Below are 15,224 nucleotides of genomic sequence, written 5' to 3'. Positions count from 1 at the left end.
GCGAGACTGTATTCTTTAGGAAGCAGAAAACTAGGAGGGGACCTGAAGGCAAGCATGGGAAATGAGAAATGATCTGGAGAAGAGAGATCAGGAGCTTCTCCTTTTCCTCCTTTGTAATACAAATAGGGAATATTCAGCAAATTAAAAGATCGGAAGCGCACAACATAAAAAAGGAAATACTTTTACACACACCGTGCAATATAAATCCCAGGAGACTGCTGTGAAGGCAGTCTAGGAGGTTACTGCCTGGACACCCTTTCCTGTTTTGTACCGGCACTGCAGTCCCTTGAAGGACCACGTGCTGGCTCCTTGGTCACCCCACATCACTGGCTGAAACCTTAGCTTGAAACCTGAACGAAAGCAGCCATGTAGCAAGATGTATGAGGTCTGGCAGCTAGGAGTTGGGGTACCTGCTCCACGCTACTTTGTTATGGGGTTGAAAGCCACCAACAGAGGGGTAATAGCAAGTACGTGACGATAAAGAGCTGCAGCTGCTGGCTCAGTAAATATAGGTCAGAGCTGCAAAACCTTAATCTACAGAGGAAGTATGAATGTCAAAAACATAATCAGATTCAAGCAGGACTGCAAGTTGTGTGGGTAACCAGAGCCCTCAGAGTTCACCTAAATTAACTGATAGAGAATTTACCTCTTTCCGTGTAGATGCAAATGGGACTAAGCAACAAGACCTTCTGAAAACACGGTGACTGATAACACACTGACGGTGTTGATAACACACCGATGTGTTAGTTGTTGCTAAGCAGTGCTTACACTAGTCAAGGACTTTTCAGCTCCCCATGCTCTACCGACTGAGAAGGCTGGAGGTGCACAAGAAGCTGCCCGTCTGCCAGCAGCGACGCATCGTGCATCACTTGCTTTGTATATTATTATTATTATTGTTATTATTATTTTTATTTTATTTTATTTCAAGTATTAAACTTTATATCTCAACCTACGAGTTTTCTCACTTTTAGTCTTCCGATTCTCTCCCCCATCCCACCGGGGGGTGGGGGGAGTGAGCGAGCAGCTGTGTGGTGCTCAGTTACCAGCTGAGGTTAAACCACGACAGTAGAAGAATGGGGTCACACCACATCAGTTTGGCACAGAGGAGCAAAGTAACTATTTTGGGGGACACGATCCACCAGAATACTGGTGCCTCACTGTATGTTAAACAGTGCATATGTGAAACATCACTGTGTGTTAAACAGTGTTGTATATATGTTAAACAGTGAGCATCACTATGTGTTAAACAGAAAACAGACAAGCAATCTTAAGCCAGACAAAAATTTCTCAGAAGTCAATTAGCATTTCACCTGTGAAGAAGTTCCCTTTTAACAATTCAAACCCATCTTTAGATCTTTCTTCCCTGTAAAACTGTTGGAGGTGATTCCCTCACCGTCACCAAGTTGCCATGTTAATGCTGTAGCCACCGAGGCAGCAGCAGAGGACGGGCGACTGCATGGTTCCCGCCATGGGCAGGAGCAGTAGAAGGGATGTTAGCAAAGGAGGTGTTTGGTGGAGGAGCAAAAGTTTCAGGTGAGGAAACATTATGACTTATTTTTACAGACTTCAATTTTGTGAGGCCTTTACAAGAGCATTTTCTTGACATGTGCCAAAATTCATATGAAAGCCAGTCACATAAGCAGTACTCCTAGGTGCAGAACACCTAATGATTTCAATGGGAACATCGTAGTTGGGCTGCTTGCAGAATCCAGGAGCCCTGTGCTGCACATAACATCTTTGGTACTGTGTCAGTCTTAATAGGGGATAAGCTGCTCTAATCGGACATCCATTTAGGGAGCGAAAAGAGACCCTTCAAGTCTTGCTCTTTGCAGACACACATCTTCCTCGCTGTTAATCTGAAAAGTGACGTTGATTCTTTTCTCTGTAGCGCAGCCATGATTACTTCATTTATATCTATTGAGGTCTATGGCAAAAGCTTTTGTGAAAAGAACCATAATTTTCACAGCTGACTTGAAAACTAGCATGAGGACAGACAGAAGAAGACCTAAATCTATTCAAAACTCAGCGAACAAGGTAGTATCCTACTGGGATGAGGGTTTAACCTCTCTGTATGAGCTCTCTCTCAAGGTGAAGTAAGGCTATACCCCCGAGATCAGGCTTTTTTTCTTTATAGTGCCATACACAGTGGTTTGAACACTGTACCCACCTTTGGTCATTTCTTGATATTCAGGACATTAAGCCCTGCTTTAGTCTACAGAGGCAAAAGAGAAGCCTGGGCTTTGTGTGATGGGACCTGGTTTTTACAGAAGTAGATTATTGAGACTGGTTTGAACACAAAGAAGCCAACTGATATATTTTTTTTTAACCTACTAGGCATCAGAAGCAGAACTGAAAAAAACCTCCTGACCACCTCTTTTTATACAAAGAAGTGTGGTGGTCTGCAGTGATAGCTGCATGGGCTCTGAACAAAACAGCCAGTGGTGTATCAGAGGAGGAGCGTGGCAGTATCTCAGGCAGTGCCCATGTGGACATGCCCCGTCCTCCTCTGCCAGAGCGAGGGAGCCACTAAATGCTGCAAGGTGTGACTGGTTCAGTGAGTGATTTAGATGCTGTTGGTTGGTTTAAAGGTGGCTTGCTGTATAGAAAAGAAGAAGAAGAGGTAATGTGCTCTGAAACCAAGTGTGGTGTAACCAGATCGCACCTTCATGAGTGCTGCCCAGTGCGCTCCTGCCGCTCGGAGGACACGCCTGGAGACCCACTGCTGGGCACAGCCACACAGCTGAGAGGATGTACTGCTACGGCTCCCTCCAGTGAAGTTTCTCCTCTTTTGGCAGACAGACGTCAGAAATGCAGGTCTTTCTCCAGGAGCACTGATCGTGAGGGACATAGCAAACGGGGGCCTGAACAACTGCTGAAGGCTGTGACAGCTTCGCCGAGGCCAGAGAAGCCCTTCTGGCCATCCCCCTGCCTCTCCACCTTCCTGGATCTCATCACCCTTTCTGACTTTGAGGCATGCTGCTGCACATGACTTGGCCACTGTATTTGGGTTGACTTCCTTCCCTGTTCGCTTCTTCTTGCTCCCAATAACTAATTCCTTGTCCTCTATAGCTGCTGCTCCTCAGCCTTTCATGTCCTCATCCATCAGGTAACTCACCTTTTCCTCTGCTTCCCCTGGGGTACCTGACGGGTCTCCCTCTGTCTCACCATTTCTCCTTCTGTCCTGCCAGACTCCTCTTGTGGCCACCAAGCATTTGAGGCTCACCAGCCTGCCACGAGACACTGAACGCCGCACCCCAGGGTGCCAAGGAGTTAGGAAGTGAGAAAAGATCTTCAGCAAGGAAATATTTCTGGTGCCTTTGTCTTTAAATCAATATGCATGTAACTTTGGGGAAAACAGAGAAAAAATTGTTTCAGAATGAGTGCATTTTCTTTAGCGTTTAGTACTATGTATTTTCTACATACTATTAACATTACTTATCGGCATTGCATCACTCATTAACCAACAGTATGTAAAGCCTCTGCTTTGTTAAGAGCTATCGCAGGCAAACCCAAGTCCTCTCTGTGTTGTTTCCAATGCAGTTTGAATCTAAACACAAAGATTCTACTGGTTTTTAACACTGTGTGTGGCAGCTGCTAGTGCAATGGAAGTCTATCAGTCTATCTATCTGCCAACGTTTGATTTAAAAATTTAACTTTTTATAGTAGCTGTGTTACATTTCCATGCTATTTTTTGCCTCAATATGTAGTCTTTGCTCACAAATCAACAATATTATATTAATGCTTTCCTTTTTTAGGATATATGTATACTCTTCACATACAAGCTAAATTTTATCCATGCATCGTATTTACAGAAATGGCAATGGGACAATACACACAATTGTATTCCATCTTTAATACTATAAGTGTCATCATTCAGACTCAAAAGTGCAGAGGTTATAGTAGATATAAATGGAATCATTTTCTTTGTGTTGAGTTTATTATACAGAATGCAATTCTCACTTCAGGGAAGTATGTCCAGGTTAGACTCAACAGGCAAAAACTACCTCCATATTGTAATTTTCAATACAGTAAATTTCAGGGATTCTTTTTCTCTGTTAAGAAAAGGTTTTTTTACAGAATTTCTGCTTTCAAAGGCAGCTCAGAAATGAGAAGACTTCTAGCAAAGGATTTGAAATGGAGGCAACTCTTGCCCTTGTACGACAAGAGTCAGATAAGAAAGCTTTAATACTAGCACGAAACAGTCTTTGACTTCAAAGGTTTAATTTCTAGCTGGCACAGGACCACTAAAACCAACCATTTCCTCTTCAGATTTTGTTTTCTACTAATTGAATGTCTGTTCTTGTAAAGCATGTTAGTGAGTGGCACACAGTGCTGGCTGCAGCCCAGCTCACCGAGCTCCTGAGTTTATTCATTTGATAAAATACATAATTATGCACATTGTGTGTGCGCAGCCCAAGGTCCCACTGACTTTGACAGCTGATAAGATCTCATTTTAAGACCATCAGCATCTGCTCCCAAATTATTATTCCTCCCCTTCCCATTTCAGTTATGTTATTTGTTGTGGCTGTTTACCCTCATTGGCTAAGGATTTCAAAGCAGCTTCAGGGATTCAGATAGATACATTTTCTGGTTTATGTCTATATTCTTTACATTTCCTTGAAGAATCCCAGTTCTCCTATTTATAGACTTTTGTTAAGCTCCGTGACAGCAACCCCTTGTGCTTTTGGCATGAAATTTATACATTTCACTTAAGGATTGGTCAATGGGTGAAACAGATTAAAAGAAGTATTTGAAGAGCACAGGAATAATGTATTCTCTGTGTACACAGCAGCCTGAAAACAAGAATACAGGCTTGAAGTGTGGCAGTGGGGACTTAATTTAGACGTTAGGAAGAATTATTTAGCAATAGAGATAGTGACACATAGGACTATGTTGCCGTAGGATGCCGCGGTGTTTCTGTCTTCAGATTATTTTTAAGGGCAGGTTAGGTTATACAGTATTTTATGAGTAGCAATGCCTGCTTTCAGGCTGGCTCTTCAGGACTTTGTGGCCCTGCAGTTTCATACAGCTTGCAGAGAAAACGTTGTCTGGTGGCGAGGCGAGGCGATCGCTGCTAAAGGCAAGAGAGGAGGAGGTACAGTTTCAGACCAGAGAGGGCTGTTGGGGTTAGCTGGCTGGGCCTCGCTTCGCTCTCCGTACGGAAAGCAAGCTCTCCCTCTTCGCCCGCTTATCCAGGCGATATTAAAGGTGCTGTTCAGAGGCAAGGAAAAACCGTGCCTCCCGAGGACGGGAGTCTTTGGAGAAAGGGGCTGGCAACTAAACATACCTCCCCCTCCTCCCGGCGGGGACAAGCGGCCGCGGTCACCTCCGCGCAGGCGCTTCCCTGGGCCACGTCTAGCGGCACCGCGCGCCGCTGCCGGCAGACGGGCAGGAAAAGGCAGGCAGCTGCCGGCGGGCTCGCGAGGGCTGCGAAGGCCTGGGGCAGGGCAGAGGGGAGAAGTACGCCTGCTGGTGTATGCGTATCTAACACATGAGAACGGCGGTAAACCTCACAGCTGCACAGTATAGTGTATATGTTATGCTGATGTCAGAGGAGACGGAGTTTTTCTGTGGTTTGGGGTTTTTGGGTTTTTTTTTTCTTCTTGATGCCGTTCTCCTGCCTCCTGAACGAACACAACCCTGTCTTACGGATGGCGGCTGGGGAAACAGAAGGGGGCCAGGGCTAGCATAGAAATCTCTCATGCCAGGCTACGAGGGAAGGCTGGACCCGGCACCTCTGGTGGCAGCGGCGACTCCAGATTTAGGTCATTTTCAAATGGCTGGTTCCCAGGTGGACTGAGGGAGGTCACAAAGATTGGGGCTCAGTGAGCTGACCACAAGGTACTGCCTTGTCTGCCCCTGAGCCCTTAAGAGTCAGTGTTGGCACATTCACACACTACAAGGACGGCTAAAGCAGTAGGTATCACCACAGTGCTTCAGGAGGTCTTGCTTGGTTGATCCCAACCTTGAGGTGTTATTTAAATACTAGGCGCAGTCTGATCTCCCATGTATACACATATATATGACTGCCAGAGATGTTACATTCATCTACCCAACAGCAAAAAGTAATCTGCTTGTTTCTATACAGCGCTGTCAGGTTAAAAGCATTTTCTCTGATCTCGCACACAGAAGTCCACAAGCAATCACACATCATACTGGCACTGCTCAGGATAGCTAGCATCCACAACGGCATTTTTCACGCACGCTGGCTGCAGGGAATACACACCACACCGGGACTTCTAAGTTTCCATTTTGATCACATTGCTCAAACATGAGAATGAGTCACCCACCATACTGAAAACCATGACCTTTGTATTTACACCAAAAAAGGAATGATAAGCATAGGAGAGGGAAAGAAAACTAGAGAGAAAAAAAAAAAAACAACCCCAAACCCAAGCATGTCTTTGCTCTTTGAAACATAGTCGGCTGTTGTTATTCAGATGTGAGCTAAAGAAGTTGTTGCTGCGATTGGGTTTTTTTACTGTATCTGCATGAACTCCAAGGGACTCGTGTCAGCAGCACTGCGGTCCCTGCAGCAGGCACATTCTGATCACAATAAAGCAGGGCAAAGCTTTGTGTCTTCATCCATCCAGTTGCACATTTTATTTAGAAATAGACTCCATCTGTACTTTAGGGCAATCCTGCCCTTCAGCCATCTCCAGCAAAAACATTTTGCTGTGAGGGAACAAAACGGTAGCATGGAAGGGTGCGGTAAATGAGCAGTTACTCTCAAAGTAACCGCTCAGGAAAACATGGAGATCCAAAGGCAGACAAGTCTTCAAGACTTTTAAAAATGGTTAACGGGACAGAATTCTTGAGTCTGTTTTTCCTCGTGTTCAGTCTCCTCCTAAAGGAGAACAAAAGTACTTAACTAATTTCTGGTATTTTTTGTCAACAAAGCACCAGCTGCAAAATTTACTACAGAGTAGATAAAAGTATATAGTGCGGTAGACCCGAATGGGACCTGACAAACATGACTTTGAAGAGAACAGACTTAACGCGCATCAACATTTAAATATAGCAGGCCGGCCTGACTGACAAAACCTAAGCACTGAAGTGGATTTATTTTTGTGTGCCTCTCTATATCATACTTGGAGCATCCTTTCAGACAAAGGGGACAAAACCCTTGCAATGATTATTTGTGTAAGTGAAGATGATGAACTGGACAGGCTTCTAATGTATCCACGAAGTGGATCCATTAGACAAGGTGGATCCACAGGGTGAGGATGAAAAGAACAGGAGTTGCAGGAAACATTTATGAGCAGCCTGCTGAGCTGATCATTAAAGCCACTTGCATCCATCCCATTTTCCGACACATTCAAAGGGTGTTCTCAGAAGGAAATCTGGCCGTGCACCAGCGGGCAGCTGCATTTTTAAGTGGACACCCCTGTTAAAGAAACATTTTCTGTGCTATAGCATGAGCTCTACCATCTGTTGTCTAGCTCATTTATCGCCAGCTAAGCTTGCAAAAAACCTGATGAGGAACTGAAATGATGCAAGAAGCAAATGTCCTTGGGGAAACAGTGTTTTGTATTTCCCACAGGGAGCAAGAACTTCCGTGCTTTAGAAGCACCTACAACACTAAAAGAGAGAGAAATAAATGTTGGAACTGATCAAAACCAAAGAGAAAAAAGAAAGCAAGCTGCTTCATAAAGGCTAAGTAATTGAGATCTGTAATGGCAAGCCTGCATGCTGAAAAACACCTTCTAAATCCTCATTTAAGGTGCTTTAAATGATTGAGACTTCGCTTAAATAGCCTGCCATTAAAATCCAGTGAAGATCAATAGGAACAGCCCATTAGGGCAGCGGTTTCTGCATTTGAAACGGTTGGTCCTTATGTGCTGCCTTCTGATTTGCCTCTTCCGTGGCTGCCTATGGCCAATTTCACTTCATTCTGTATACGCTTTTTTTTTTTTTTTGAGAGAGAGAGAGACACAGGGCTGATTTTGTCTGATGGAAACCCTGGATCACTTGCTGGCTGCTTCTTCCCCTGTGGGAGAGAGGGGACCCAGGTCTCACAGGGTTACACCTGGTGCTGAGCACTGGGCATGGCAAAGCCTCCGGGATGCTGCTGCCCACATTGCCTCCACCTGAGGGGCAGGGGTCCTCTCCAGCAGCAGCAAGTTGCTGTCTTCTCCCCCCATCCCCACAGGGCAGCGAGAAGAGGGAACATGGCTCTTTCAGCCTCTCCTCTTTGTATTTCAGCCTGTCTCCTCAGCTCCTGCCCTTCCCTCTCACCCTCGCTTTCCTAATTTCCTGGGAAATTTGAAGGCCCATCCCCAGGCACAAGATAAAGCTTTCAGACCTATAACTAGACAAAGGCACAACAGCGGGGAACTTGCTGAAACATTGTTTTTTTCTGTCATTTTAGAAACTGGCTGAGGAAATAGCTGTACTAGAACAAAAGTGACAGCTTATAAGCTTTTGAGGAAAGACAGAAAAGGTGGAAGAGAAGGAGGGGTTATGATTTCTGTAAAAGAGCGATTTGAGGACATGGGCAAGAGGACAGGTCAGATGAGTGCCTTTGGGTCAAAACCAGAGGTGTCACCATCAAGGAAGTGCTTGTGGTGAGTGTCCTGGATGGATGACCTGATAGGCAATGAGAAACAGATGAAATCTTCTTCAGACCACTTGAAGACTGACAATGGCAGCCTTGGCTGCAGTGATAAGATGGTAGAGTTTAACATCCTAAGGGGTGTGAAGAAAGTAAGTAGCAGAATAAAGCCCCAGAACTTCATAAGAGCAGATTTTAACTTGCTCAGGGAGCTGTTAGGAGGTATCCCAGAAGAGTCTGCCTTGGAAGCCAAAGGTGTTCAGGAGTACTGGGAGACTTTCAGAGACAGCCATCAAGCACAAGAGCAGTCCATCCACCAGAGCAGGAAAAGGAGCTGGCACAGCAAGAAACCAGCCTGGTTAAACAGTGAGCTACTGAGAGAACTGAGATGCAAAAAAAGGAACATGAGAGAGATGGAAAAGGGAACTGGCTTCCAAAGGAGAATATAGAAATGCTGCTCGGGCACACAGAGATGCAGAGAGAAAGGCTAAAGCCCAGCTGGAGTCCAAATTGGCAAAGGATGTCGAGAGTAGCAAGAAAGCACTAACATACTGTATGTATGTTAGCAAGCAGAAGGACAAGAAAAGGTAGGTCCACTGCTGAGTGGGCTTGGCAAGTTAGTTACAAATGTCAGAGGGAAACCTGAAGATTTTCCTTCATGCCTTCTTTGCCTTGATCTTTACAAGTAAGGTCAGCCTCCCAGGTCTCTGCGGAAGCAATGACGAAGCGAACAATGATCTGCTGACAGTGGGAGAGGGTTGAGTTAGCTGAGGTAGGTGTTGGCTTCTTCCAGTTGCCTTCTCCTTCATGCCTGGAAATAACTTCCATGAGGACCCGTTCCATAATTTTTCAAGGAACTCAAGTGAGGCTGACTCATCTGTAATTTCCCAAGTCTTCTTTTTTGCCCTTTTTGTAGGTGGGTGTAATATTTGCCCTTTTCCAGTCAGCTGGGACTTCCCCTGAACTCCGTGACATGTCAAAGATGTTAAAGTGTGGCTTTGAAGACGTTGGCCAACATTCTTGGCAGCTTGTACATGTGGTCCCCAACACCCCTGAGCTCCTTTGCCCTCCTTGGGAACCTTTCTAAGATTTTGCTGGGAAGTTGAAATCAGGAGCAATTTTGTGTATGATCATCTGCATATAATGTATAGAAATCTGAGACTGCCAATAGAAACATGACGCGACAGACCTGTCAACTTTGATGCAAGCAAAAGCTAGTGCAACGCCCAAAGATTGATCAAGTGATCAGGCAGGCTAAGGAATGAGCCAGAAGGGCTGTGGTAATTCTCAGCCAAAACAAAGAAACCATAAGCCAGCTAGCCAAAAGAAGAAGAAAAATAGCAGTGTTAAAACATACCCAATCGGACACTCCGGCATACTCATTACTGCAACATGGTTCTTTAATGTTATGCTGTCATTGCCTTGTTCACAAGCCAGAGAGAACTGTAATAGTGTATTTTTCCCTATGTTTGTGCTCACGTATACTCGCATTTTACGAAAAAATCCAAACCAAATGTTTGACGATGCGACAAGAGCACTGGAGGGCCTGAAGGCAGGACCGGAGGGCTAGCAAGCCTTGCTGCAGAGATGACACTATCACTTGGCGGCCACAACCAGCTTTGACGCCTTGCAGAAGGTAACACCGGGCAATCAGATTTATTGAAGTGAGAGCAATGGGAAACGCAGGTATCTGCTAGTGTCTGTCAAGGGCGGGGATCCTCATGGGCATCCCCTAGGGTACAAACACTGGATGACAGCAGAGGCCTCTGAAGGTACATGCAAAAACTGCACATTGCCCATCGAGGAGTGCAGCCTCGATTGCTGGGTAGAATGGGTTTGAAGGCGTAACAAAGACTGAAAATAAGATAGATTCAGCTCAACTAAATCATCCCATACATGGTGAAGGTGGGAAGGAAGTAAGAAGGTATAAAAAACCCTGCAAGAACAGGAAAAAAGGAAGAAGAGAGAAGAATTTCTCCTGCACCATCTCCTCAGGTAAGGATACCACGTGCGATCAGCAACACCACTTAAACAGCAGCAGTTCCTCCTCTGGATTTGGGGGGAGGAATGCTGCTTTTTGATTTGCCCCTTACAACATCTTGCTAACGTGGACTCAGCAGTCATACGTAAAGTAGTACCTTTTGCCACGGAATCAGGTTAAATAAACTGGGATGTGAAGGAGCTGTTCCTATGTGTTTTGTTTTCTGCTTCAACCTTCCCGCTCAACAAGGTGATTGATACTGCAGCACAAAGGCAGAGTAAACTTGCATGGCAGAGCTCTGGGAGAAATCATTTATTGTATAGCAATGATTCACTCTCATTCTGAATATTAGGACAGCACCAGGCAAGATGAAGAGAGGCGAAACACATTTCACGACAATCTTTTGGTCTGAAATGGGACTCGTTCCCATCAGCACCTGAGATGGTATGCCCCTTGCTTCAGCAGTGACTGCGACTGCCACAGGATTACCAGTTGGATTTTTCCAGAGATACCACTGCAGCTCAGGTGGTATGTGAATCGTTGGCATTTAGCATCTTGGGCGGCATGAGGTGGGAATCCTCACAGTCCAAATGCTGCAAGACAGAGGTCTGTGGTGCCTGCACCTTCAGGTGAGAGTGCTGCAAAGCAGCGCCCTGGGCAGGCTGTGAGGAGGTTGCCCTAGCACGTGCCTTTCGGGCTGAAAAGGGCAACAGCCATTTGGAAGGAGGTTTGGAAAACTAGCTTATAAGGTTTGGAGTGGTTCAGCATTCCTTGCAAGAAACCTCGGAGAGCTTGGTCAAATACACTTCAATTTTCCAGTGACTATTATTAAGTGTCTATTAATAATATATATTGCATACTCCAGAAATAACTTTTCCACACGAAGAATTTGCAGCCATTTTACCATGTCCAGTATCATGTGCTGGCAGAAGTGAATTCTCCAATTGTTGTAGATGGCTTTTAAGGGTGGTGGTGAGGGGGCACTACTGCCTAATTTGAATGGAAGTATCTGATAAAACTGTAGCTCTATTAAATACCTGATTAGCACAAAGACATCCTTCAGCAGGGTTCTGTTTTATAAGACACAGGGGTGTGGTTGCTCAGATACCATCAATATGATAAAAGGAAGGGAACCTGAATGAACAAGTAGAAATTACGACATTTTAGTGATACTACTCCCAGGTATGCTGTAAGCCTCGCAGAGCGATTTCCAATCTCTGTGTGAACACGTAGCAAAGTACACAGATTAACAGCAGTTATTGTCTATATTGATCTTTAATGCCATACTGTTTCCATGGGGATAAGAAGGGCTGCTCCCGCGCCCTTGAGCAAAAGACTGCTCCTCATTTTCCCATGGTTATATGCAGAATTACTGCTGCCCTTTCCAGGCCTGAAATGGCTGCCTTTCAAGAGCACCTAGTATATTCATTGTGGATAATGCATGTTGTGACGGCTCAGGCTGGAAGACTTGTAAAAACGCATGCTGTGCAGGAGGAGACTTCAGGAATGAGTTGGAATGAGTGCCCAGTTCTCAGCAGTAAAGCATTGCCACACCAGATCCGCGAGAGCTCCTGTTGGGTTCCACGTGTGTGTGTGTGGATGTGCTTGTGCATTATTGTGGCACGTACTGGGGAAGGGAAGCACTTTTTGTTAAAACAACTCTACATACAAAAAATGTTACAAAGGCCTAACCAGGAATGTTTTTATAGTCACATTTGATTTATTTTTTTTGGTCAAAATGAGCATGGATATATACTAATGTATTTGATTCTCTTCATTAATTTGTATAAAATCTTCACTCAAGTAGATCTTTAAGATTTTTATTATCATTAATTATGTGTATTACAATAGCAGCCAGAAGCCTCCAAATTAGTGCCCAATGCATAGGGCCCCGTTGTACAAACAGATGTTAAAGAACAGCCCCACCTCCAAACTGACGACAAATTAAATCATGAGGATAAAGAAGTCCCTTTGGGGTCCATGTCTAAGCAGCCAGGCAGAGACCCAGGGAACGTGCAGCATGCTGATGAGTGTGATACGGTTTCTTCACTTTTGGGTAGACTCTGGAGGAAGAAAGAGAACCTGATCTGTTGGCACATTGCATTTCCCATAAGTGAGCGGCCACAGTGCTGAGATAATGATGACCCATTTCTTCGTGCTTGCTGATGATCCTAGTTTCAATCCTTGCTCAGTAGGATCCTGTGATTCAGCGAGTGAAAAACGTGTCCTCAGTGAGGACATGTAGTAAACTTCCCATTGTCTCTTCTGAAATCAGGATTTTGAACCTGCTCTCTGGTGGCAGATACAAACCATGGGAAGAAAGGAGCTGCAGAGGGAGAAGAAGGAGGAGACAGACCTGCAGACAGGTAGTTTACCCAGAGCCAAGCACAAGAATTCAGTCCCTCTGCCCTGTAAGCAGGGCCGGTTGAATGCTTTCCAGGAAAATATGACTCAAAAAATGAAGTGGGAAAATATCTGCACCACCTTGCATGAACGTGATGCAAGGCTCCGTTTCCTTGTCCCTATTGCACCAATGCCTAGAGGATACAGAATTAGGCCAGAAGAGGCTAGAAAGAGGTTGTTAAAGGATCCAGCAGGAAAGACAAAAGAATACCACAGATAAGAGAGCGCCTTAGGTACACACCTTCAAAGAAGCAGAGGTAGCTTGGGCCATCACTGAAAGGGACAACCTACCTGCCTGGCCGAGTCTAGGCTAGGACGGTCTAGTTTTCCGAATACCACGCAGAGGTGAAAGGGAGACTGGTTGTTCATGCGCCATTTTTGCCAGCCACCCAAGAGAGAATCTTGCATGTCTGTGCTGAACTTTATATACCAAATATATAAATAATGCAGAATTGTTCTCCTGAGAGGTGAAGGTGGCTAAGCCCATCCTTTTGTTTTATGGATGAGAAGCTCAACATGACACAGTGGTCACTTTGTCAGCTTTATAGGTGCTCTTCACCCGCAGAGCAGTACTATTGCAAACAGAGCAGCTACGCAGTGAACCCCTCGGCTTTAAAAACCTCCCCGGAGAGGAGCCCTCCTTACCAGAAATTTTTTCCGTCAGGGCAGATGAGATCACACTAGATAAGAGATCCCTTTGCTGTCTGACAGGAAACACAGCACTGACCTTCCTGAAGGCTCAGACTGAAGATAGCCTCCTGCAATGCTCACACGTGCAGGAGAATGTCAGAAAATTACCCCTTGTCAGGAAATCATTAAAAATGTTATCTTTTCCTCTTCAGAGTTCCTTGAGTCTCTGTTCCCTTCACCTCTCTCTCCACAGTGGCTGCTGGAGGAGGCTGCAGGATACAGGACCTGAACCAAAGCCAGCTGAGTAGCTGAGACTCCCTTCTAACTACAACTACCATGATTCTTTAAATCCAACCCTTTGGTCCCGTTGCTTATCAGCTCTTAGCGTGACAGTGGCTACGCTCCGATTTCAGCTCAGACAGGCTGAGTTCTGGAAATAGCTTCACGCTACCTAAGTAAAGCTCTGCTTACTAATGAAAATATCAGAGGGAATGACAAAATTGTTTGGGCAGATGAAGGAATGTGTGTTTGACCCTGACCAAATTCTCCCTCTCTGGGTGATCCCTCCTTCTCCTGTCACTCAGGAAATGTCCACAGCTGGTTATCATAGACCCTTCCTCCACCTGCTCCACCTCCCACAGCTCTGTGTCTTAAACTTCAGTGACATTATTCATGCAGCAGCGTGCCGGGTACACATCACTCATCTTCAGGGGTTTGAATTCCTCTGGTGAGGTGCAATAAGGCAGAGGTGAATCAGCGTCCAAAACTACAAATGCTCTTTGCTCGGGATTAATCTGGTATGTTTGTAAGGCATATCAGCTCTATTTTGCCTGTTGTTGTGCACTTGGGGCAGCGTTACACCTATTCACACCCACAAGTTAATGAAGGACAGACCAGGATCTTGGCTCTGGTGCTGGTTTGAGACTGGAGCATCTGCTCCCTTGGGGAAAGATGGGAAAGGCTGACACCACCTGCCTGATCCCCATGGGGAGGCTAAGGCCGGCAGCGGCTCTAGGCTCAGCGGCAGACATGGCTGCCGCTTCCTTCCACCACCAGAGGCATCGAGGAGGCCCAAGACCCAGCCAAGCAGGTGCAGCTTAGTTGCAAAGAGAAAACCCCAAGGCAGAGCTCAGGGGCACCCTTCAGTGCGGTCCTCTGCCATATCATCCCCTCTCCGGGAGCACCCTGCGCACCCGGCCAGCAATGCTGCTCTCCTCCTTGCAAAGTCCCTGGCCTGAAGGATCTCCTCAACTCTCCTTTGCCGCTTGCCGGCGAGAGGTGCCAGGGAGTGGGGGGCAGGCGGGGAGCCTACCACCCCGTGAGGGAGAGGAGAGAGCCCTGCCACTGCTCCTGCAACGGGGGCAGCACGCCCAGCTTCACGCATGTGCCTGTCCCCATTGGTAACCTCCTCAGCGAGAGCACCACCACCACCGGCACGTGCGCCACAAGGGTCCTTTCCAGCTGTAAAATTTCCCGGGAGACACCAGGGGCAGCAACAGTCTCCGAATCTGTCACGACACCCGGGATTTCAGCAGCCCCGCGGCAGCCCCACACCCTCTCACGGGCTGCCCATCAGCGCCCTGGCCCACAGGAAGGACACCGGCTCGCCTCAATTCAACACTTTCTCCGAGAAATGTCCCAGCTTCCCCTCCTCCT

At 46.1% G+C, this 15,224-nt stretch overlaps 1 protein-coding gene across 1 annotated transcript in view; it reads right to left on the bottom strand.

The window, feature by feature from the left end:
- Nucleotides 1–5,699: 5,699 nt before the first annotated feature.
- Nucleotides 5,700–15,224, bottom strand: part of TNFRSF11A (tumor necrosis factor receptor superfamily, member 11a, NFKB activator) — a 39,127-nt gene continuing 29,602 nt past the window's right edge. Inside the window, exon 12 of the mRNA XM_009326696.1 lies at nucleotides 5,700–5,796. Within this exon, the coding sequence (XP_009324971.1) occupies nucleotides 5,700–5,796 (97 nt within the window). The remainder of the gene's footprint in view (nucleotides 5,797–15,224) is intronic.

The sequence above is a fragment of the Pygoscelis adeliae genome, unplaced genomic scaffold, assembly GCF_000699105.1.
Source record: "Pygoscelis adeliae isolate BGI_AS28 unplaced genomic scaffold, ASM69910v1 Scaffold6, whole genome shotgun sequence".
Taxonomy (NCBI): Eukaryota; Metazoa; Chordata; class Aves; order Sphenisciformes; family Spheniscidae; genus Pygoscelis; species Pygoscelis adeliae.
This window is presented reverse-complemented; position numbering and strand designations above follow the sequence as displayed.